The sequence below is a fragment of the Argopecten irradians genome, chromosome 3 (assembly GCF_041381155.1).
Source record: "Argopecten irradians isolate NY chromosome 3, Ai_NY, whole genome shotgun sequence".
In the NCBI taxonomy this organism is placed as follows: domain Eukaryota; kingdom Metazoa; phylum Mollusca; class Bivalvia; order Pectinida; family Pectinidae; genus Argopecten; species Argopecten irradians.
The window spans coordinates 43,584,421-43,610,707 of NC_091136.1; the positions used below are offsets into that span (position 1 = coordinate 43,584,421).

Genomic DNA, 26,287 nt, shown 5'->3' on the forward strand with positions numbered 1-26,287 from the left:
AGAAGAGTTCTTACTAAAAACCTTGATCACACAGACGTTTTACTTAAAAGATGAAATATTAGAAAACAAACAAGCGTCTTTGTTACGTTTGAAGCTCATAAAAGGAAAAGATGAGGAAAGGAAGAAAATGACAAAATGTCACTTGAAACATCGGCAAGATCTAGGCCACACAACGAATTTATGAAATCATGTCTTTTTCTTGCAATATTTGGCATATCGTTTGCTGAGAAAGGTACCATTGTGTACAGTTAACAAAGCAATAGATCTAGTTATCGCTGCTTACTAGGATTTCCATACTCCAAATTAAAATCCAACACTGATCTAAAATGCTACTGTTAGGCCGTTTTCGATTATACAGTTTGACTTGTTGGACCTAGTTGTTCGTTTATTAATTTAAGACTTACCTGATGATTTTATATTGTTTTCAGACGAGCCTTGACAAAGCCCTCACAGGCCTGTATCAAATACTGCAGGTCCGTCAGGTTTTATACTTGAAATAATGACTTTAACCAACGGTCAAACCGGTTGTTCCGAATAAACGAAAACGGCCTAAGAGGTAACACCAGAAACAGGTGGAGGTGATTTCGTGTACGCCGTCCCCGATACCGTACCCGATCCCCATACCAGAAATTATGTTTATTACAGATTACTCGCATACATGCCATATTTTTCTAGGGGTGGAGAAGGAGATTGATAACCATTTAAAGGGATTTTGGTCTCAAAAGAGGGAGGTATACGCGCGACATATATGAATAAATTAAATATCTGCTTTTTTATGATGAAATTCTGCATTCATATTGAATTTTACTGAAATAAAGGAATGTGTGGTTTTGCAAAAGTAGTCACATCCCAGTTCTGGAGCAGTTTTATTGTTCGAAATATTAGACTGGGCTTTTTAATAATCTTTCACAATAACGGATAATTAACTTAAATAAAGTTCTAAATTTACAAGCACTAAATTAAAAAAAAAACACAGAATCGTTACAGAAGTATTCAAAATGTAATTTAATCTGAGAGAGAAAAAAAGTAAATTTCTTTTGAATTTTATTTATTTAAATTCAGTTACTACTGATAATTTTTTATTATTAATATATTTTTTTTTTTCTAAAAATAAATTCACACAGAAATTCTAAAAAAATAAATACTTTTTCCATTTTTAAAAACGTGGTTATTAGGAAATCCGGAAATTCTATAAAATCTGGATCATCTATTACAATTACCCAAAATGGCGGCCATTACGATTGCAAAGTTTGTGACATCCATCAAATACAGATAGGCCTATTTAACATTAAAAACGTGAGTAAATCATTCACAGTTGTAAGCAGTATTTGTTTTGTTGTAATACTCACTAGCTGTAGTCATACAATTTATTGAAAGGCCAGCTGATTGTTTCTAGGCGGCCCATCGGCTGCTTGACTTCAGTTTACGTAATACACAGACGTGAGTGAAAGTGACACCACAAGCCAAGGTGGAAATAGCCCAAGGCTGCTAATTAGGGGCACTTGGGTGTTGGTCAGTGGGTCAGGGAGTGGTTACTCTCGTGCTAAAATTAACCTAGCATGTACACAAATGTGGCAACGAAAATAAAACGGAGGGGTTTATAGAAATCGGGAATTTAGACTCTCCTGCCGGGAGACAATAAAAGGCTTTAAAATACGGGAGGTTTTGTCTCACGCCGGAAGGTATGGCATGTATGTACTCGACAATAAAACAAGCTACAGTAATGATTGTGGTACGGTTAGATTTGGAATCCAATTTTACATCACTGTGTCAAATATCAACACACAATTTACTTTAGTTTTCTCATAATTGCAAATATTAGTTTTTCAAGAGGTGATTTCTTGTACGCCGCAAACAACCGTGAAATTTCATTAATTTTGATGTATACTAGATCTAGCTATTTAAAGGCTTTTCATAATATTTGTTGTATTCTTGTAATCAATTATACATATATGATTGAAATTGCAAAGGAATTTTAAAGATTTCAGTAGTTACTTATGCAAAATCTTGCCTTTATCATGTATCACGACGATGGCGTACAAGAAGTCTCAAGATCCCCGAACCCGTACCACAGGAGCTAACTCTAATATACTTATATACATTTATATGTAGAACTTAACATGTATACAATGAGGAGGACCTGGTTCTACTCACAGGGATCTGAGAATTCATTACAGATTATATAACCATGGACCCACCAGAGTGCCCTAAGACCATTTTTAGACGTTTAAGAAGTCTAGATTAAAAAACGATAAAAATCATACTCTACATGGTACTATATACGAGAAGGGTGGAAAGCCTTAGACTCCAAATTTCTAACCCGCCTACCTTTAGTGACTATAAAAACACATTTCTAGTACATCATCATAAAAACAGTTACTATACCGTTGGAAAGAGCGATAATTTTCCTTTTAAAATCATCCTATATACATCTATACAAAGTGCCGTCATTAAGACGATATAAGCCCCATTATGACAAACATCTTGAAGCCATCTAATTAAAAATGCTTACTGGTTTTATGGCTGATATAATATGCATGAGCGAGGCTTCGGCTGCAATCCCATTGGCCGGCTATAAAAAGTCCACAGATGGTTCCACAATAGATGCGTTTCTGACGATTCCAACTTGCATTTAACTAGGGATAGCTTTGTTTGGAAATGTAGCAAATGCACCTAATCACACTCTTAGTAAAGCAAAACAGCTAGTAAAATAAGTAAAATACTGAAGGGATCTGTCTCAAATTCCATGTGCATGGTCCCCTAGGTCCCTGATTATGCATATTGTATTTTGGTAACGATCAGTGAACATGATGGCTGACAGGACGCCATCATAGATTTTGACAATTAAAGTTTGTTACCACTATTTCTCAGAAAGCACTGAAGTGATCTGTCACAAATTTTATATGTAAGTTCCCCTTGGACCTTAGTTGTGCATATTGCATTTTCGGACTGATCGGTCAAAAAGATGGCTGACAGCAGTAGCCATCTTGGATTTTGTTAATTGAAGTTGTTACTGTTATATATCTTAGAAAGTACTCAAAGGATCTTTCTCAAATTTCATAAGTAGTAATATGTAGTAAAAATTTGAAAAGCAGAGAAAAGATCCCTCTTTTGTTTGTCAGACATAGATCATTCTTTGGTGGGCGCCAAGATCCCTCTGGGATCTCTTGTTGAACAATCAGTCAACAAGATGACCCACCAGCCGCCATCTTGGATTTTGATAATTAAAGTTTGTTTCCGCAATTTCTTGAAAATTACTGAAGGGATCATCCTCTAGGAACCAAGTTACGCATACATATGTATTGTATTTTGGTACCGATCGGCCAACAAGAATAGCCATCTTGGATTTTGATAGTTAAAGTTTATTACAGCTATAAAGTATTTCTCAGAAAGTGCTAAAGGGATCTTTCTCAAATTCCATACATAGGTTCCCCTTATGCCCTAGTTGTGTATATTGCATTTTGGGACCGTTCTGTCAACAAGTTGGCCGCCAGGCCGCCAACTTGTATTTTATTGTTGAAAGTTGTTACCACTATTTCTCAGAAATTTTTAAAGGGATCTGTCTCAAATTTCATATGTATGTTCACCTTGGGCCCTAGTTGTGCATATTGCATTTAATAATTGATCGGTCAACAAGATGACCGACCGGCCGCCAACTTGAGTTTTGCTTGTTTTTGCTATTTCTCAGACATTACTGCAGGGATCTCTTTCAAATTCCTTATGTAGGTTCCCCTTGGGCCCTTGTTGTGCATAATGCCTTTTGGGACTGATCGGTCAACAAGCTTAAGTTGGCCAACCAGCCCCAATCTTAGATTTCATTGTTGAAGTTTGTTACGGTATTTTTGAAAAAGTTTGAAAAGCATGGAAAAGTTCTATCTTTCTATTGTCAGACATGGATTATTCTTTTGTGGATGCCAAGATCCCTCTGGGATCTCTTGTTAATGAAAATACTTAACTTTAAAGAAAATGTCTTTTGTGTCACTGTCAGGTTTTAATTCTTACAGTATTCCCTTAACATTAGGTGTCTTTTTATGCTCTACATTTGGAGAAACTGAGAATTAATTGTCTTCAGAATTGACCTTTGTGAAGGCCAATAGATAAGAACAGTTGTAACTGGGAAGAAGAATAGAGGTTTGGCCAGAAGTTGTGTATATTAGATATATTTAATCATCTAGCTTCATTTTCATTTAGAGAGCCTATTTAGTTTAATGTATAAGTTATAATTTGCACGTAACGGTATAGGTGTCAAGACCACAGTTAGGTAAGGTTAGAAAATTGTTAACTCAACTGTAACACTGCAAGAATTAGTCCCTTGAGTACCATACTCCACTGACTACATCAGGATTTGATTGGTCAGTGCAGTGAATAACCATCACATTGAAAGGCTCTTTACCACTGTCACTCAAGTACCATACCCCACTCCATCACCTTGGGGCAGGAGTGTCAATGTGGTAATAACCATCACCTCTAAGTGCAAAGTTCCCTGATTCAATCTCCCTTCCCTGGCATCGTCTAGGTAGGGGGTAGAAAGTGGGTGGTGTATACACTTATACTGATAGCTTATTTTACAACATAAACTTGGCTCCCATCCCCTATCTTGATAACGTATAAAAATATTAATACTTCCTTACGCATAAAAAACATAATTTGCAGTGAGTTTTATAATTTTGTGATTTTTATGTCAGTTTCAGTTGTAAAATGTCCTGGATTGTATTGTGGACGGAAGGACACAGGCAAGGGAACATACTCAGAATGTGGGGTAAGGCTTTAAAAAAGTTCTACCAGGTACATGTATAGCTGCTAAATTACACTTTGTTACATACAAGTATATGTAAGTGTGTGATGTCTTCTCTGAACATAACGCTTTAAAAATTTGGACCTGTAGATCTATTGTGTGAATCTTGTGTTTACAGGCTTGTCCTAGAGGTTACCAGCCTGACTCCAACACCATCTGTCAACAATGTGAGGACTCCCCAAAGTTCTATGACTGGCTGTACCTTGGCTATATGGCATTACTGTCACTAGTATTTCACTGGTTCTTTATCGACTTCACAAACAAACGCAAGAGGTACAACATGGACACATGATTTTGTCCTGTTCATCACAAGACAATAAGTTGTAAAATGTTTTGATTTTGAAGCAAGACATGTTCAAAAGTAAAAAGATGTTTTCAATGTAAATCTGGCAAACTAAATGTTTGTTCAAGTCTAAAAGGAATCCATATTGAAGCAGTTCAGAATACATTGTAATATCCTGGATAGAATTTCCTTTATTATCATTTATTCATGTTGTCTGTTTTACTGTTGTTAGTGTTGTACATATGATATAGAATATAAAAATGCTATTTTTCATAACAGGACCCTAATTATTCTGCATGTCAGTGCTTTGTTGGAGTGTATCTTAGCAGCCACACTGACTCTTTTTCTTGTGGATCCTGTGGGTTCTATCTTTATCCGATCATGTACTGTCCGTGAGCTGTCTGACTGGTATACCATGCTGTACAACCCTAGTCCAAACTACACTACCACCCTACACTGTACTCAGGAAATTGTCTACCCACTGTAAGAATCAGCTTCCAAAAGTTCTTAATTATGTTTATTTATTTGATTTGGTTTTGATTTTGTTAGTTTAATGTCTTATAATTAACAGTTAGGGTTATTTAAGGACATGCCAGGTTTGTTGGTGGAATAAAGCAGGAGTACTCAGAGAAAAGCAAGCTATCAGTGGTCAGTACTTGGCAACTGCGCCAAATAGGATTCAAACTCACAACCCAGAGGTGAAGGGCTTGTGGTAATATGTCGGGACACCTTAACCACTTGGCCACCAAGGACTCTATCTACAAAGAAGTCCTAATCTTCTAACTAGTCCTTACCTAACAATAATCATTCTTTGAATGTATTTTCAGCTATTAATACTAGTAATTAATCATTAAAAGAAATTATCTTTAAACTATGAAACACCAAAAAGTTATACTGCTTTGTGACGAAGGTTTTACAGGTTCTCAGATCAGTTTGTTAAAAAGTGTTGTTGTAATGTTGATTTTGTTGATTTAGAAAATTTAGAAAATAATTGTTGAGTGTTTCTCTCACAGCTACACCATCTCCATGATCTACTATGCCTTCTGTCTGGTACTGATGATGTTGGTCAGGCCGTTTGTGTCCTACAAGTTTGTCCAGAGTCGAGGCACAAAGTCGATCTATGCTGCTCTATACTTCCTCCCAATCCTTATTGTCCTCCAGGCAGTGTTTGGTGGCCTTCTTTGTAAGTATTGTAAAGTTTCTCAAATAAAAATAAAACTACAGAACTATTATTATTATCAATGGTTTGATAAATGCTCATTATATTAGATTTTTGAAATTACAGGGATTCTTGAGAAATAATTTTTTGGAAAACTTAGGTTTCCTGAACTAACCATGGAGGTGTCTTTAAAGAAATTGATTCGAAACTTTCAAACAATGAAAAAAAAGTTCATATGCTAAACAATGCCATATTTATATATTTTAAAACTGTATCATTTTTAACGTGTAGAGAATTGTTTATTAGGTAAATATGGTATATGATGAAAAAACTATTCACTGTTAAGTAAGATACTTTTACTTATATACTTATATCTGCAGTGAAACACTATATTTCAGCATATGATACATCTGTCTGTAAGATTTCCTACCCATATATACCATTAAATCTTCATTTTATTCTTAAACATGAAAAAGGGTCGAAAATCTTCTATAATATTGTAATAAGATCAGATGTGACACCATCAGGTACCAGAAAGTGGAAGGATATCTTTGAGACTATCAATAAAATAGCTTGGAGCAACATTTATAAAATTCCTTTCCATGTAACAAAAAACACAAAACTTCAGTGGTTCCAGTATAGAGTGGTTCATCATATTCTTACTACAAACTCATTTTTATACAAAATTGGAGTAGTTGCCTCCCCTTTATACATTCTGTGTAACTCTGAACCAGAAACTATAACCCACATTTTTTGGGATTGTCAAGAAACTAAAAAAAAAACTTCTAGATAGTCTCGAAACATTATTAACGGCACTGTTAATTTCATTCTCGATTAATAAAAAAACATTTCTTTTTGGATTCGTTCATCAGAATAGTTTGCCAAGTAATAGAGATGACAATGAAATTATTATCATTATCAAACAATACATCTATAGAATGAGATGTTTACATAGTTCACTGAATATTTACTCTCTAATTAAATAATAAAAGATAACTACAAGATACAGAAATACATATCTAATGGTAGAGATGCAAATACTATAAAGAAGTTTGAAATTGAATGGAAGAAATGGGACATACTGATTCAGCTATAATTAATTTAAAAAAAGAGTGTTTTATCATTATTATAATTAACATTGGCAATTTATGCATACATTGTATGTAGACATGCAAAATCTCATGTTGAGCAAACAAATTTGACTAATCTAGTGTCATTTGAGATACCCTGGATTATATTTTCCAGAAGAATTATCTCCCTTAAATCCTGTGATACAGCTGATAGCCCTTCACAAAGCCATATATATTTTGCAATACTATTAGAAAAAAATTTATATTTGCAAGTATTCATAGCTCTGCCATCGCACTTCAAATAAACATACTTAACTAATCTACTGTCTCTCTCCTACCAGCTGCTCTCTCTCTCTTTTTCTGTCTTCTTTTTCTCTTTCTACCAACCTCTTTCTTTCCATAAAGTCAATACATTATATTGGTAACATCAAATTTACTTAATTATAAATGCTTGCATTTGGTATTTTATTTAAATCATTTGTAATAATTGTATGTATTATAGTTTTCACACTTTGAAATCATGGTAAAATACATAATCTTCAATAACTTTAAAGTGAACAGTCGGGCAAGGATGGCTAAAGTCGGTAAAAATAATGTGAACGTATCTAGTATAATTTCTTATGGAATAGAAAAATGAAATTTCTAGTCAAAATCTGTCTGCGTACGTAAAAATTAATTTAAAGTATAGTAATCCTAAAACGTCCTCCTGGCTGACTATGTCCGTGGTTACATTTCCACGCAGCCTCGCTTTCAATGCTTTCAACTTTTCTTTATTTCAATGGTCAGAACTGGGAAACGTAAGAAGAACTTGACCGTCGCATTAATATGTGAGAGCTTTTGGAAGGCCAATTAACGCATTTAGACTGGTTTTCTTTGCCCGACTATTCACTTTAAACTAATATATGCTAATATAAACTAAACGCATTATGCAACCTGTTAGGAATAAATAGTAGATATATATATGTGTTTATGTGTGTTAGTATTGTATTTGATTACCATGTAAAATACTTTTTGAAAGAATATAAAAAATCAATATCTTTAAGTGGGTGCAAATGTATGAAAGATGAGTGCAAGCATTTTCATACATTGTATATATATTGTACATGTATTGATGAAAAACCTGAATAAAAAGTAAATTATAAAAAAAAAGATACTTTTACAGAAATGTAATTGTACAGAAATGTAATTCTTTTGAGAGAAAAAAAAGTTTTTATTTTGAAAAAAATAATTTATGTATTTCTTCTTGATTTTCTTTCAGATTATGCTTTTCCATACATAATCATTGTACTTTCTGTAATTACAAATGCAGTGTTTTTATCCAGCATATCAGAACAGGTAAGTTCAGTTATTATTACAAAATAGATATCATAGCAAATATTACATGTTGCTCATACTTTATTATTAAAATTGTCTGCCTTGAGACTTGATAATTTGGAAATTTTAGTTTCCTGTAAACTTCCAAAATTTGATTTGATACAATAGTACATTACCATATTCGTCGTAATTTGTACCCAGGGCGCTTCGAAAATTGTTGTTAAGGGGGGCACTTATTAGGGAACCAAAATGTAAGTCATGGAAAAAAAATTAAAAAAGGTCACCAATAATTGAACTCTTTCTGTACTCATGGCACTTTAATCTGTAACAATATACATGGATACACAGGGTATGCAATTTCCTGCAGTGTAATGAATATAATCCTGTTGATTTTGTTGATATCATTTCGATAATAATTGATTTCTGGTATTATATTCTAGCCTTTTGAGTGTTAGAAAATTGAAAAGGTAGACACTTTGATCATTAGGGTATTAAAATTGTCTTAATTGCATTTGATTTACTATAGTTAAGTTTAATATTATCTCAAGTGTTTCAATTAATTTTTCCCTTCAGAAATTAAAGCCTTTAGTGAAAGAAGCATTCCTGAATGTAAGAAACCTGACAATTCTAGCTGGACATTGGTTTCTCCATGCTTATGGTATTATTGCCATGACACAGCTCAATGACCCAAAGTACTATGGACCTCTTATTGCACTGGTACCATTCCCAGTCATGTTTTACATTCTGACGGTGAAATTCACGGATCCCGAACGAAACGCCTCAGACATGTCCTGACAAAATGCCTCAAGACCTGGGTATAGACCAATACCGCGACACAGACTACTAGGAAGGGGACTGGATGTCAACTGAGCAGCGCTTTGTGAGACATTAATTACTTAACAGTGGACCTGAGGACTAACACTTACACTCCGTAGTTGGTCTGAGACAAACTTGATTTGCTCTCTTCTCGGAACAGAAGTCTTCCCTGAAGATCTCAGAAGAAGCATTAGAGCTACAAACTGAGCAAACGGAAGTTAAATTCTAGAGGAAGAAGAGGGCAAATTGAGGACTTTAACTCTCAGGTCCATGGGGAAGTTGGCCTGAAGACTAACACTAGATCCCTCATTTTAGAGCTTAGGACTAACACATGTTCTCAAAGATAAGACCTGAGGAAGAACACCCATCCCTTAGGTGTAGGATTGAGGACAAGCACTAGCCACTGGACTTAGGCTTTCATCTCCATGTGGGAGTTGGCCTAAGGCTTACTTTAAATTTGATGTTCACTTCACTCAAACATAAACATTCCTTTTATTATTGTTTAGTAGAATTCGGTGGAATTTTCTGTATTATTGGAATTATATGTACTTGCAATTGAGATAAATTAATTATATTTTTAGTGGTAAATACCGATATAATGCACAACTACCTTTTCTGGATTTTAATGAATACACTCAGGATTAATTAACATAAAACTGTATTTCATCTCAAATTCTAAAGTTCATCAATATTTCAAATTCAAATGTAAGCTACATTTCTCTTTTGAAGTACTAACACATGGACTTGATTATTTTCAATTTTGATCTGTTTGCTTGTATTTTCTTTGATTAAAGTACAGAATTTGTGGATATGGATCTTTTGAAAAATTTAATTCACTGGTAAGTATTGTGATTCAATATGTAATTTACAACATAAACAACTTGTTTCACCTATATTGTTTTTATATTTTCATTCAGTTTATAATTAAATCCATATCGTGTGTATACTTCAATTATAATTTGACTTATCAATTTAACACTCAAAATCTATACAGTATATCATCAACTTTATTTTATTTCTGTATACAAATTTTACAAAGAGAAAAATGTATTATGAGATATGACATTTCCTTAATTTGTTTGCATTAATCTTCTTAAAGATTCGTAAGTTTGCCATTTGCTTTTTGTTTTTATTTTTCTCATTTTGTAACACAAAATTCAATATGGAAACAGAAAAAATGTCACAGGTTCTTAACTTTTAATCTACGCTAGTGTTTTTTGTTTCATAGAAATAAAACTAGAATTAAATTTAATAGCAAAACTTCCAATACTGATTTTATTTTACGATAATATTATAAAGAGTTTTGAGTCCAGACAGTGTTATAATAGAAAGTATTCTTTACTGAAATGGGGTACTTATTTATAAGCTCTCTGTCCTCTATGGTAGTGTTGGAGTGTGACAAAGAAAGTGTGTTGCTGGTTTGATCGAAGCATTGAAAATTAAATATACATATCTGCTATTTAAAATATATCATATGACTCTTTACAATTAGATCAATAGATTTCCCTTGTGAATATTTTCATTTGGTGCACGATAATTGTATCTTGGTGTGCTAGAATACAGCTATCTACATGATCATCTTTCATACTAAATTCATGAAAAAATGTATTGTAACTATGATAAGAAAGCCATTCATATGGGGAAAAAATCCAAGGTTTTATAAGAAAGATCACTCATAGATATTTCCACACAGATATGTATATTTAAATTGCATTGAATATCAATGCTGTACCCAGTGTCTTGAGGAGTTGAAAATACATTTATCATAATATTATGTCTTGTCGATTGAATAAATGTTCTTGTATATGATATGTTGTACAATTTGTTTGTAAACTTTGCACTTTATTTGAGCTTTATTAGCTATATGGTATAGATAGGATACAATGTGTTTTGGTATTCTTTATATTTGATAACTGTATGGCAATAAAACAGACCATGAAAGATTTGTTTTTAATTTAAACCGTAGTTGTAATCTTCTTTATATCATTTCTTCTTTCTATGTTTGTAAGCCCTGATATGCTTGCTTTTTAAGAATGATTAATCTTTTTATGCGTAACTATTACTTCAATGGGAAATATGTACAGCAAAGCTTATATATAATTCTCTAATTTATCAAACAAACAAAAAATCATTAGGTACTTGATTGTCTCATTAAGATTATTTTTCATTGTAAAGTGACCATGTGACCATTGCAAATATAACATTATGTTTATTATAAAGAATAGTGATTTTCCTTACAATTTTATTTCCATTTGTTGACTATAATGTATTTCTACAAGAAAGTCCGTGTATTATGAATGAAAGTACATGTAATGTATTTAAAGTGTATATACATGATCATTTTTATAAATAAACATTACTAAAATCTGTATTGCTTTTATGTTTGTCTCATTACATTGTTATGAAATAAAGTAGCCGACAGTCAGTGGCCATAATACAGAACACAAGTGAAAATTTGCTATATATAACAAGTAATTTTACATGTGTCTAATTGTTATTCCTATAGTCATTTTGCATTCAATCGTAACAAGATTTTACGTACCGACTAAAAAATTTTTTGCATCCTATATAAATTATCTAAAATATTTTCCATGCCATATTTAGTGAGAAATCGATCTTATGACCCCATTTTACTATAGACAAAGACGGAAATGGCAGTGTCATCAAACATATTATTTTGGATGTAATCGCTCACAACTCTTGACATATTGCAACGGAAGAACATTTACATTATTTCAAAATAAGCGCTAGTTCACTTGTTTACGTTTGCAATTGATTTCTGGAGAGAAGTTTTTTTAAAATGTAAAATTACTTAGAATATATATAGTGAAAAAAATATCTTGCGTACAGTACTACTATTATGGCCATTGACTGTGTGGTGGAAGATAATTGACGACTTCTAGTTATAGTTTAGCATTTGGAATGGATGGCATTAATTAACATAATTTCATTGAGATTCTGAAATTAAAAAAAATCCGTTTCAAATATGAAAACGAAAAAAATAAAGTAAAATTAAAATTCCGGAACTGGAAAAGCATTCCCAATCTATTATTAGGCACATCAATTTAAGAGTTACCTCCCTTAGAAGATCAGCAACACGCAGAAAAGCCAAAAGTAAGATTTTGTAGGTGCCTACTGCATGTCAAATGTTCATATTTGATTAGTTCTGAATTAGATAAACAGCGGAATGAATTGCGAAGAAAATATGATTTGAACAGGTCATAGTGACACCAGGTAAATCTACTAGGTACTAACTTATACAAAGTCTTTCATCGGCATGGTTGGTTACGAAATGACCTTTCATAATGTTAAGCTTAACGTTAAATTTATAAAATATTACTAGGCCCATTAGGCTAATACTCTTTAGACTTTTGTCGTCGATATCGTTGATTTTGGAAGTTTTAGTGGTATGACGTAAGAGAGTTACAATGTGGTTTATTTTATATCCCCGACTCGGTAGGAACACAGGGACATGGGAATCGCACAGTTTACTGGCCTAAGTAGTCTTAATCTTAAACAGTGAGAAACTAAAAAGGGTTAATTAAGCTAAGAAACCAAGCGGTTGAGTAGAAACTCAAATTTTACAAACAGCATATTGGTACTGATAAGTGATAATGTCGCAATTATTTTTTCCATTTCTTGAGATAATATTTTGGAATATCCCAGATTTTCAGTTAACAATTTTACCAGGAAAGATAATTTGAATGCTTTCACTTACCCCATAACCTGGATGTAAATGCAGACTGGAAATTTGAAAACAGCATGCAGGTTTCCTTATTATATTTCTTATGCAAATTGATGTATTAATATTGTGGCATTCTTTGTACTACAATAATTTTATGAAATGTTAGTGCAAATTTGGTTGTATTAGTGCCCCATATTTTTCATCTATTCTTTTTTGTACCCAGGGCAGTTACTTGGTCAAAAACAGTAATCGGAAAACCTGGTCATATTGACCAAATATACTGATCCCTGTGACATCCGGTTTAGAAAACTCCATATCCTGTAGAAATCCTGTAGAAATGCAAGGGAACAGATTTTATTTTAAGTAGACTGATATTCAACTGTCACGAAAATTGGATGGTTAGGGCTGATGATGCAAGTGTCTGTTTTATTGAGGGTCCACTGAATATCTTTTTATTAATTCACCAATTTGGAAACTCTAACACAAAATAGTTTTGATAATCATCATTTTATGCCTTTATTTCAGAGTTTGGTTTTGAAAACAAATCAACAGCAAATGGCCAGTATCAATGGGAAGACACAGTAAAATCCAGCTGCAGGTACTAGGCCTCTATAAGGAGTTTCTCCGAGTGTCAAAGCAGAAGCCCGGGCTGGACACCTACATTCGCAGTGAATTCAAGAAAAACGCTAAATCAATAGCCAAGACTGACATTCTCCATATAGAGCATACTTTACGACGTGGCCAGAGGCAGCTTAAAATGTTCCAAGGAGAACATGTAAAGGGTATGGGTGTGTTTACAGGAGTTCATGATTCTGATACAAAGTGAACTTTCGCTGATTAATGTAGTGTATGCGATCACAGATTTCTGGATTCAGAATAATTTCAGTGAAATTCTGAAGACAACAAAACATAAACAAAATTTCAAAATGGCTAAATTTATATACCCAAAATTTGGGCCTTTAAATCCAATTTACCAGAGAGTCTTGAACAGTTTCCCGGGTGGAGTGCAGATGGCGTTTGCTTATGGATCTGGTGTTTTTAAACAACAAGGACAAACTGATGTCAAACAAAATATGATGGACTTTATCTTTGTTGTTGACAGCCCTTATACATGGCATCAGGAGAATCTGAAACAAAATTCGCACCACTATTCTTCCTTGAAAAGGTTTGGACCAGCTGTTATATCGGCCATTCAGGAATCGTCAGCAGGGCTGTATTTTAATCCAATGGTTCCATTTGAAGACAGGCTTATTAAATACGGTGTTATTAGCAACAGATTAATGGCAGGTGATCTGATGCATTGGCAAAGCCTGTATGTCAGTGGTCGTCTTCATAAACCAGTGATGATGATAAAACATCCAGAGGATCCAGCGGCAAACGAAGCTCTAAAGGTCAATCTCCGAAGTGCTGTCCACATGTCGCTACTCCTTCTTCCAGATAAGTTCTCAGAGATGGAGCTATTCACAAAAATAGCCTCTCTGTCCTATACAGGCGATATTCGGATGTCATTTGGAGAAGACCAATATAAAGTGAACAACATTGTTAATGCTAGTCTAGACAATTTTAGAATTTTGTACAAGCCTATTTTGTCAGATATTGCCTACCTTCATTGGGATAATACAAAGAAATGTTTTGAGCAAGAATACAGCTATTCTGCTCGCCGTTATCATCTAGACTTTGTTCCAGTTACTGTACTGACAAAAATTACTCGCTATGATGTTGATACCTTAGATGGCATGAGAAATACTCTGGCAAAAGATACTGAATGTAATATTGCCTTACAGGAATCCCTTGAGGAAATTGTTAACAATTCCAGCAAGAAACAGAGTTTCAAAGGAATTTTTACAGGAGGTGTGTTCAGATCATCTAAATATGGTGCTAGCAAATTTAAAAAGTGGTTGAACAGTCGGAACAAATAACACACAAAGATAATTGGGTAATACTGAGACCCTGGTGTATGTGTTTGTTTTAGTGTTAGTGTTAGAGTTTGTGGTGAATAAAAATCTTTATTATAACAGAAGTAATGTTTAGATCATGTTAATGTTAAACACAATAGAAGAGAAAATAAAAAGTGAAATTTGCAATTATTTCTATAGGATATTTCTGATTTATTGGCTAGTTGGTTTATGTATATCTTATGTCATGTCAATGAATCATTTAATGACTCCTGTTGTTTGTAATGAAATGTCTCTGTTTTAAGATGTGCATTAAAATAGATATGTTGTGTTCTAAAAATCGTGTAATCAACATTTGCATAAAGAAGAACCCCATTTGGTTATCATGGTATTCATAGACTTGAAACCCATAAAAGTCATACCTATCCAAATTTGAGTATCGCTTATAAATTACAAATTTAGATTGAAAAAAAACCCACTTTTGTATAGGAAAGAAGCTGTGTTTACATATTTAAAGTGAACAGTCAGGCAAGGATGGCTAAAGTCGGTAAAAATGGTGTGAATGTATCCAGTATAATTTCTTATGAAATGGAAAAATAAAATCTCTTGTCAAAATCTGTCTGCGTACGAAGAAATTAATTTAAAGTATGGGAATTCTAAAACGTCCTCCCGGCTCACTATGTCCGTGGTTACATTTCCACACAGCCTCGCTTTCAATGCTTTCAACTTTTCTTTACTTTAATGGTCAGAACTGGAAATCTAAGCAGAACTTGACCGTCGTATTAATATGTGAGAACTTTTGGAAGGCCAATGAACGCATTTAGACTGGTTTTCTTTCCCGACTATTCACTTTAAAGCATGGGCCTAATTTTTCAGAACTTTACAAATTTACTGTAAACTGCTACCTGAAGAGTATAGTAGAAAACTTGTGCCAATTTGTGTAATGCTAATCATACTGAAGCATACCACCAAAGTCGCCAAATAGCACACCCCATCTGTTCACACTATATTGACAACTGGTCAAAACCAGTCCTCTTAGAAGTTCCCTTTATACTGACTGCTAAGGAGGAGCAAACATTACTGTGTTTCTATATGCGCAACCCAGAGCTTTCCTCATAGGGATAAACAATCAAGGCAAACCATCTGACAATGTCAAAGAGTGAGTCATTTATTTATGAAAAATAGAAAACGTATGATCACAAATTTTGTGACCTCTTGTGTTCATTCATCCTTCTTCAACCTACCTGAAATTTAGTATCAGTGGTGAAATGTTTTATTTTCATTCACAAATTCTGATTGCCTACACCTGAGTACAGTCTGTTGTCAAAGTGGTATTGAAATAGTCATTGTTATCCTCGTCCACACTCATCACCGTCTAAACAATTTTAAAAGTAATTAAATATTTATTTTCGTTTTGCGTTTCCCACCGTCGTCCTAATTACCACATGTTTCTGTTTATTATCACTGAGCCAGACGCAAAAGAATCTTCAATATTAACATAAACACTGTATAGTATTTTTTAAAATTTTGTAGTTGCGAGTTTGTATAGCGGTACTCAGTCACTTGCTGAGGCAAATGATACAATGGATAGTGGATATTTTTTGCCAATTTTATTTATTGAATACTTTTTTGTTGTAATCTTAAGTTAAAAACGGCGTCACAGATAGCAATTTGAGTTACCAGTGACTAATGAAATGTTGAGGGTTAACCAGCATTAACATTTCAGACACTTTTCATCAGTTGATCTGCTGTTCATCATTGAAGAATTGAGCCAACCGCCTAATATTTTGCACTATTTTAAGATATTCTTTCTGGCGTTCATTACTTCAAGCACCATCACAGGTTTATAAATGAATCCAACAATATAAAAACATAAATACATATTAATCGACACAATATCTTTTACTTAATTGTATTTTGAAGTTGTAGGATGATCAGTGAAAATTGTATAGTCACTTGCAATGTTTTGAAAATGGCGATGTATAGTTGCTTGCGAGGACACTAGTATATAGTCGCTTGTTATAAAGAGGAAATATATTCAGTGATAAAAGGCTCAGAAGCAGTCTAACAGAGGTATCAAATACACTTTCAATTTAGATGGAGTCAATGCAACTAAAATTCAATAGAATGCACAACGTTGTGATACTTCAGGTATAACTCGATCATTACTTTAAAAAATGTCAGAATTACGGAGAAAACAAATCCTTTTACAATCATAAACGAAAATTACTTGCGTCATTTCCATATTTCTTACGCCGGAAATGGCTGTTCACTTCAAATTATTTACATATTTTCGTGTCTAACATTATTCCACGGGGATTCAATTTCGTGATTTAAACTTTAGTTTTTACTGTGATGCCATTGTTGCGGCGATAGATTTTCACAATTTCTTATCACCAGCGAAATAAGTAAAATATGATCGCACGCCTAAATAAGCTGGTTGCAAATGTTCCTTATGGGGAAAAAAATAATTCCGTTAGTATTAACAAAAATAATGTCAAAGTTTCGAGGCAATCTGTCCCACTATCAAGACACAAAAAGAACAAACAATAGTTCATGTTAATGACGGTCAAATGTACACATACTCACATATTTTTTAGCCCACCATCATCAGATGGTGGGCTATTCAAATCGCCCTGCGTCCGTGGTCCGTCGTCCGTCGTCCGCCTTCCGTCGTCCGTCCGTAAACAATGCTTGTTATCTCTATTTCTTAAAAACTGCTGCAGGGATTTTGTTCAAACTTCACATGGAGGGTCCCCTTAGTCCATATTTGTGCCATACAGGTTTTGAGGCTGATCGGAAAAACAAGATGGCCGCCAGGCAGCCATCTTTGATTTTGGCAGTTGAAGTTTGTTATCGATATTTCTTGAGAACTACTGAAGGGATTTTGTTCAAACTTCACATGGAGGTTACCCTTGGTCCCTAGTTGTGCCATACAGATTTTGAGGCTGATCGGAAAAACAAGATGGCCGCCAGGCAGCCATCTTTGATTTTTGCAGTTGAAGTTTGTTATCGATATTTCTTGAAAACTACCAAAGGGATTTTGTTCAAACTTCACATGGAGGTTACCCTTGGTCCCTAGTTATGCCATACAGATTTTGAGGCTGAACGGAAAAACAAGATGGCCGCCAGGCAGCCATCTTTGATTTTGGCAGTTGAAGTTTGTTATTGATATTTCTTGAGAACTGCACAAGGGATTTTGTTCAAACTTCACATGGAGGTTACCCTTGGTCCCTAGTTGTGCCATACAGATTTTGAGGCTGATCGGAAAAACAAGATGGCCGCCAGGCAGCCATCTTTGATTTTGGCAGTTGAAGTTTGTTATCGATATTTCTTGAGAACTGCACAAGGGATTTTGTTCAAACTTCACAAGGAGGTTACCCTTGGTCCCTAGTTGTGCCATACAGATTTTGAGGCTGATCGGAAAAACAAGATGGCCGCCAGGCAGCCATCTTTGATTTTGGCAGTTGAAGTTTGTTATCAATATTTCTTGAGAACTACTGAAGGAATTTTGTTCAAACTTCACATGGAGGTTACCCTTTGTCCCTATTTGTGCCATACAGATTTTGAGGCTGATAGGAAAAACAAGATGGCCGCCAGACGGCCATCTTGGATTTTGATAGTTAAGGTTTGATATCCCCATTTCTCAAAAAGTGCTGAAGGAATCTTTCTCAAATTTAATATGTAGGTTCCCCTAGGGCCCTTGTTGTGCAAATTGCATTTTTGGACCAATCGATGAACAAGATGGCCGCCAGGCCGCCATCTTGGATTTCAATAGTTAAAGTTTGTTGTGGCTATTTCTCAGATAGTACTGAAGGGATCTGTCTCAAATTTCATATGTAGGTTCCCCTAGGGATCTAGTTGTGCATATTGCATTTTGGGACCGATCGGTTAACAAGATGGCCGCCAGGCAGCCATCTTGGATTTTGTTATTCAAAGTTTGTTATCGCTATTTCTCAGAAAGTACTGAAGGGATCTGTCTCAAAATTCATATGTAGGTTCCCCTAGGGCCCTAGTTGTGCATATTGTGATTTGGGACCGATCGGTCAAAAAAATTACTGCCAGGCAGCCATCTTGGATTTTTATATTCAAAGTTTGTTATCGCTATTTCTCAGAAAGTATTGAATGGATCTTTCTCAAATTTCACATGAAGGTTCCCCTAGGGCCCTAGTTGTGCATATTGTGATTTGGGACCGATTGATCAACAAGATGGCCGCCAAGGAGTCATCTTGGATTTTGATAGTTGAAGTTTGTTACTGCTATTTCTCAAAAGGTACTGAAGCGATCTGTCTCAAATTTTATATGTAGTATGTTTGAAAAAGTTTAAAAAGTAGAGGAAAGATCCATCTTTCCTTTGTCAGATATAGATCATTCTTTGGTGGGCGCCAAGATCCCACTGGGATCTCTTGTTTTTAAATAATAACACATATAGGCTGATTAATATTAGTGATGAGCATCTAATCTACCCTTGTGCGTCTGTATCGACTGGTATGTACATATTTAATATCGTTGTCGCCCGGGAATCACGTGATAAAAAAAGTGAGCTTTCCATAAATCGAATCATAAAAAAACAAGATTTTCGCAACTTTCCACTATTCAAATCGCTTTTTGTCTATGGTCCGTCCGTCCTTCCGTCTGTTGACAATTCTTGATACCGCTATTTCTCAGAAAGTACTGAAGGGATCATTCTCAAATTTCATATGTAGGTTCCCCTAGGGCCCTAGTTGTGCATATTGCATTTTGGGACCAATCCGTCAACGAAATGGCCGCCAGGCAGCCATCTTGGATTTTGATAATTAAAGTTTGTTACTGCTATTTCACAGAAAGCACGGAAAGGATCTCTCTCAAATTTCACATGTAGGTACCGCTAGGGGTCTAGTTCTGAATATTGCATTTTGGGACCAATCGGTCAACAAGATGGCCGACAGGCCGCCATCTTGGATTTGATAGTTAAAGTTTGTTACCGCTGCTTCTCAGAAAGTACCAAAGGGATTCTTCTCAAATTTCATGTGCATGTTCCTCTAGGGCCCTGGTTATGCATATTGTATTTTTGGACCGATCGGTGAACAAGATGGCTGACAGGATGCCATCTTGGATTTTGACAATTGAAGTTTGTTACCGCTATTTCTCAGAAAGTACTGAAGGGATCTGTCTCAAATTGCATGTGCATGTTCCCCTAGGGATCTAGTTGTGCATATTGCATTTTGGAACCGATTGGTGAACAAGATGGCCGACAGGACGCCATTTGGATTTTGACAATTGAAGTTTGTTACCGCTATTTCTCAGAAAGTACTGAAGAGATCTGTCTCAAATGTCATTTACAGGTTTCCCTAGGTCCCTGGCCATGGTTATGCATATTCATTTTGAGACCAATCGGTGAACAAGATGGGCGACAGGACGCCATCTTGAATTTTGACAATTGAAGTTTGTTTCCGCTATGTCTAAGAAAGTAGTCGATTCAAACATATTTTTTATTGTCAAAAATACAATAATGGATTAGGCACAAGTTATCACAACTTAATAATGCCTTCTCCATAATACATGTATATACAATACTTTGACAGCATACAATCATATAATTATGTATATATACAGAAAATATTGAAGAAGAAATAGAAAAGAAATCAAAATGAGTTTGTTGTTACAGACTTGACCTAAAATCTAGCACTATCTTTAATAAAGGTTTGTACCCATTGAAATATCATTTGGTTTTCCATGTTGGACAAGTGTGGAGCACCATAAAGCAAAATATTAATTGAAATATTACCATATTGTGAAAAGTTTTGGCGTAAAACTGTTGTAGATATCTGTCCATGCTATGTCTATGCAAAATTCAAGCATGTATGTTAAAGAGACAATTCACTCAGGCTAATTCTTTTACATAACCAAGAAGCCAAATATAGCATAAATGTATTGTTCTACATTTCTTATGAGATATATAACGTAAAACATTGACAAATTCCTCGACATTGTTAAGTATTTTAATTAATATCGTTCAAATATCAAATCGTTGATCAATACGATTAAGCAGGTACAATATGGACGCTGTACCCATACCCGAGTCAAAGACACGCACGTTAAACAAAGTAACTACATAACCACTGAGAAGGTGAAAAAATGATTTTTAGGCAAGACAATTCACCTAACAAGGTAAACACACTACCATCAGAGCGATTTGAGCAGTTCTAGACAAAAATTGCATTACTCTACGAGCAAGGGACAGGGTTCGGCATACAAGAAGTTTGACCACAGTGTGTAATGGCGGACAGCGAGCGAGTTTGAACATTTCACACACATGTCACCACCATGGGCATTTCATGCATATCACAGTAAAACCGACTGATCTAATTTCCATTAGAACTAGTTTTTTTCCGATATATGTACAAATTTTAATGTTCTCTTAGACAGAATTGTCCCTTTAAGTATTAAAGGCGTTGAAATCTTGTGCATATTTGGCGGGAAAATGGCAAAATCGCAGTTTTCCAAGGTCTATATCTCCGCCATTTTGGTTCCGATGAACTTTTCATTATATATTTCTGAGAGCATGCCCTTTCAAATCTATCTTTCAAAACTTTTCTGTGGCAATTTTCGCTTTTGGAATTTGTTTGACCCCGTAGCGAGCTCTTGACCTTGACATAATCTCTGATAACATGTGATGAACAAAAATCGCGCTTTGTCACGATCTACCTTAATGCCAAAACGGGGACAACGTACAGCGTACGGTTATGAAGTAAGGAACGTTTAAAATTTGGTCGAAAAAAAAAGTAGTTTTTTACGTCTGTGGCCTTGACCTTGAACATTTTTTTTGTAAAAAAAATCGAACGTACGTTTCAAGATCTCATGTACCTACATAATGTGTCAAAAGTTGAGCGTCGTACTGTGTTTCGTTCGTGAGACATCCTGCTAACAAGATTTATGGAAATAAGAAAAAAAAGGAATAATAACTCGATTTGATCGCGATCAAAACACGGGATTTCCACCTATGTAATGATATAAGTGATGTTAGCGAACAGACGATTGCTTTAATACTCTTTTCCTTCGCTTCAAGTCGAATGAATGAACGAACGGACGATCTCACTCAATATCAATCAGAAAGCGTTTCTTACGAAAGTAGGCTGGTCCAACCGTAAACAGATTTAGGGGCAGAAGATTTCATAGAGAGGTGAATATATCGGAGCCTGCTGATTGGATATATTAAGGGTACATCAGTTAATGGTTAATGTGCGGGTCGGGCAATACATGTACATGTAGATGTAAAATTTGTAAAGAATTTTGACGTGAATTTGTTTCAAAACTGCCGGGTATTTTCCCCAACATAGCACCGGTTTTGCTTAAACATACGGTGTCACATGTGACAGCTCTGCCACATACATAAAAGGTTTTAAACCTGTCAGTTATTGGGTTTGTGTATTATCTTTTTTGTTTGTTTGTTTGTTTGATTAAATGTACGTACTATTAATAGCTAGATTCACGTAAGGAAGGCCTCCCATGTAGCTACACATGTACATGTACGTTTATTAACGCAAACATGGCGATTTTGCACATTGTGCATGTAGAACATAAAAATCATGACAACATGTCAATGTCTACATTTACAAAAAATCAACACCCTTCACTAAATGATAAAGGCCCTACGAGCTCACTAAGTACGGAAAAAATAAGGAAATGGGACAAATTGCCAATTTGGAGAGCTATATTTCCGCCATTTTGCTATATAGCCCTTTAAAATCCATAAATTTTGAAGACAAAAGTTCATACAACATAGGTATGAAAAATCAACACTGTACATACAGGTTTAAAGGCGCTGAAACGCCTGCCGCAAAGACCAATATAAACTAAATTTCGATTTTTGATGTCCTTTATCTCCGCCATTTTGAATGATATGACCTTGAAATTGATCATTTTATGTGTCTGAGAGCATGCTCTCCCACATCCAATTCAAAACATTTCTCTTGGAAATTTCATAAATTACGGTAAAATTTAGGTTAAAAAAATGAACGGAACGCCATATTTGCAAGGCTATATTTCCGTCATTTTTAAAGCTTTGTCTTTGAAATTAAAACCCTTTACAGAATATATGCGAAGGTCTACTTTTACAAAAAGTCAAAGATAAAAAAATAAAAATTTCGATTTTTGATGTCCAATATCTCCGCCATTTTGAAGAATATGGCCTTGAAATTGGTTATTTTATGTGCTTAAGAGCATGTTCTTTCATGTGCGCTCTTCAAAACATTTCTATGGTAAAGTTCATTTTTGACCTTTGTTTGACCTCATTTGACCCTCTAGCGAACTCTTGACCTAGACACAATCTCTGATATCATGTACATGTAGTAAGAAAAAAACGTTCAACATCGCAATCAACCTAAATAATGAAACGCACAACCTGAACAGCGTACGGTTATGAAGTTATGAACGTTTAAAGTTTGTTCGAAAAAAGTCGTTTTTTACGTCTGTGACCTTGACCTTGAACATTTTTGTAAAAAATCGAACGTACATTTCAAGATCTTATGTACATTCATAACGTGTCCGAAGTTTAGCGTCGTACCTTATTCCGTTCGTGAGATATCCTACTAACAAGATTTGTGGAAATAAGAAAAAAAAAATAATAAGAATAACTAGATTTGATCGCGATCAAAACACGGGATTTCCACCTATGTAATGATATAAGTAATGTTAGCGAACAGACGATTGCATGAACGAACGGACGATCTCACTCAATATTAATCAGAAAACGTTTCTTACGAAAGCAGTCTTGTCCAACTGAAAAACAGATTTAATTAATTCGACTTAAAGATCGTCTGTTCACTAGCATTACTTATATCATTACATAGGTGGAAATCCCGTGTTTTGATCGCGATCAAATCTAGTTCTATATAATATTGTCAGACACATATATACATATCAAAACTATCAAAGAATTTGTGTCACGATTTTTGACTTTGCAATTGTTCACGCTAAAATGAAGTGTGTTCTCCTTTCAAGACCAAGATGCAGTCACTCGGAGTCATTAGTTACCGACACCTAAAGATATCTGCATTTCGTTATCAGGATATGTATTGCGGTAACGACTACGAGACATATTTGGTGCGTGACGTAATCGACCCTCTGCGAGGCAGCGCGCAGCGCAGCTCATCACTATCAATACTTGCATACAGCGCCGACACACCTACCTGTGATTTTCGAAAACCTACTTTTAGCGATCGGGGATGGTTGTTTCGTCAATGTTCTAATCCGACTGTGTTTTATTTTTGTTAACTTTTTTTTTTTCTATTAATAGAATAGTCTTTTAGACAGTTTAGATAAAAGGTGTCGTCTTTAGAACTACAGTTGGTGCCCATTGCTGCTAATGGAGCAAAGACATTTTGTGGAAACCATAAATTAAACGTCTGTATGCATTTTATTGTACTTGTTTTATATCACTTACCTCCAAGTATGTGGTCTAACTCTTTATACAGAGGTTGTTACTCCAAGTATGTGGTCTAACTCTTTATACAGAGGTTGTTACTCCAAGTATGTGGTCTAACTCTTTATACAGAGGTTGTTACTCTAAGTATGTGGTCTAACTCTTTATACAGAGGTTGTTACTCCAAGTATGTGGTCTAACTCTTTATACAGAGGTTGTTACTCTAAGTGTGGTCTAACTCTTTATACAGGAGGTTGTACTCCAAGTATGTGGTCTAACTCTTTATACAGAGGTTGTTACTCCAAGTATGTGGTCTAACTCTTTATACAGAGGTTGTTACTCCAAGTATGTGGTCTAACTCTTTATACAGAGGTTGTTACTCTAAGTATGTGGTCTAACTCTTTATACAGAGGTTGTTACTCCAAGTATGTGGTCTAACTCTTTATACAGAGGTTGTTACTCTAAGTATGTGGTCTAACTCTTTATACAGAGGTTGTTACTCCAAGTATGTGGTCTAACTCTTTATACAGAGGTTGTTACTCCAAGTATGTGGTCTAACTCTTTATACAGAGGTTGTTACTCTAATAAGTATGTGGTCTAACTCTTTATACAGAGGGTTTTACTACTAAGTATTAGTGCTAACTCTTATACAGAGGTTGTTACTCCAAGTATGTGGTCTAACTCTTTATACAGAGGTTGTTACTCCAAGTATGTGGTCTAACTCTTTATACAGAGGTTGTTACTCCAAGTATGTGGTCTAACTCTTTATACAGAGGTTGTTACTCCAAGTATGTGGTCTAACTCTTTATACAGAGGTTGTTACTCCAAGTATGTGGTCTAACTCTTTATACAGAGGTTGTTACTCCAAGTATGTGGTCTAACTCTTTATACAGAGGTTGTTACTCCAAGTATGTGGTCTAACTCTTTACCACAGAGGTTTTATACAGATGTGGTTGTTACTCTTTATACAGAGTAGTTGTTACTCAAGTATGTTGTCTAACTCTTTATACAGAGGTTGTTACTCCAAGTATGTGGTCTAACTCTTTATACAGAGGTTGTTACTCCAAGTATGTGGTCTAACTCTTTATGGTTGTTACTCTAAGTATGTGGTCTATACTCTTTATACAGAGGGTTGTTACTCCAAGTATGTGGTCTAACTCTTTATACAGAGGTTGTTACTCCAAGTATGTGGTCTAACTCTTTATACAGAGGTTGTTACTCCAAGTATGTGGTCTAACTCTTTATACAGAGGTTGTTACTCCAAGTATGTGGTCTAACTCTTTATACAGAGGTTGTTACTCCAAGTATGTGGTCTAACTCTTTATACAGAGGTTGTTACTCCAAGTATGTGGTCTACTACTCTTTTATACAGAGGTTGTTTACTCCAAGTATGTGGTCTAATCTTTATACAGAGGTTGTTACTCCTAAGTATGTGGTCTAACTCTTTATACTGAGGTTGTTACTCCAAGTATGTGGTCTAACTCTTTATACAGAGGTTGTTACTCCAAGTATGTGGTCTAACTCTTTATACAGAGGTTGTTACTCCAAGTATGTGGTCTAACTCTTTATACAGAGGTTGTTACTCCAAGTATGTGGTCTAACTCTTTATACAGAGGTTGTTACTCTAAGTATGTGGTCTAACTCTTTATACAGAGGTTGTTACTCCAAGTATGTGGTCTAACTCTTTATACAGAGGTTGTTACTCCAAGTAATGTGTGGTCTAACTCTTTATACAGAGGTTGTTACTCCTAAGTATGTGGTCTAACTCTTTATACAGAGGTTGTTACTCCAAGTATGTGGTCTAACTCTTTATACAGAGGTTGTTACTCTCAAGTATGTGGTCTAACTCTTTATACAGAGGTTGTTA

The 26,287-nt window shown here is 34.9% G+C and overlaps 2 protein-coding genes across 2 annotated transcripts; both read left to right on the plus strand.

Moving 5' to 3' along the window:
- The first annotated feature begins 53 nt into the window (after positions 1 to 53).
- LOC138318702 (JNK1/MAPK8-associated membrane protein-like) lies at positions 54 to 11,806 on the plus strand. The gene is made up of 7 exons (XM_069261325.1): positions 54 to 232; positions 4,686 to 4,759; positions 4,914 to 5,068; positions 5,358 to 5,561; positions 6,092 to 6,261; positions 8,566 to 8,642; positions 9,195 to 11,806. The coding sequence occupies exons 1-7, from the start codon at positions 136 to 138 to the stop codon at positions 9,414 to 9,416; spliced, it is 999 nt and encodes a 332-aa protein (XP_069117426.1). The 5' UTR covers positions 54 to 135; the 3' UTR covers positions 9,417 to 11,806.
- Positions 11,807 to 13,946: 2,140 nt separating this feature from the next.
- On the plus strand, positions 13,947 to 15,634 carry LOC138318703 (phosphatidate cytidylyltransferase, mitochondrial-like). The gene has a single exon (XM_069261326.1). The coding sequence runs from the start codon at positions 14,049 to 14,051 to the stop codon at positions 15,039 to 15,041; it is 993 nt and encodes a 330-aa protein (XP_069117427.1). The 5' UTR covers positions 13,947 to 14,048; the 3' UTR covers positions 15,042 to 15,634.
- The last annotated feature ends 10,653 nt before the right edge of the window (positions 15,635 to 26,287 follow it).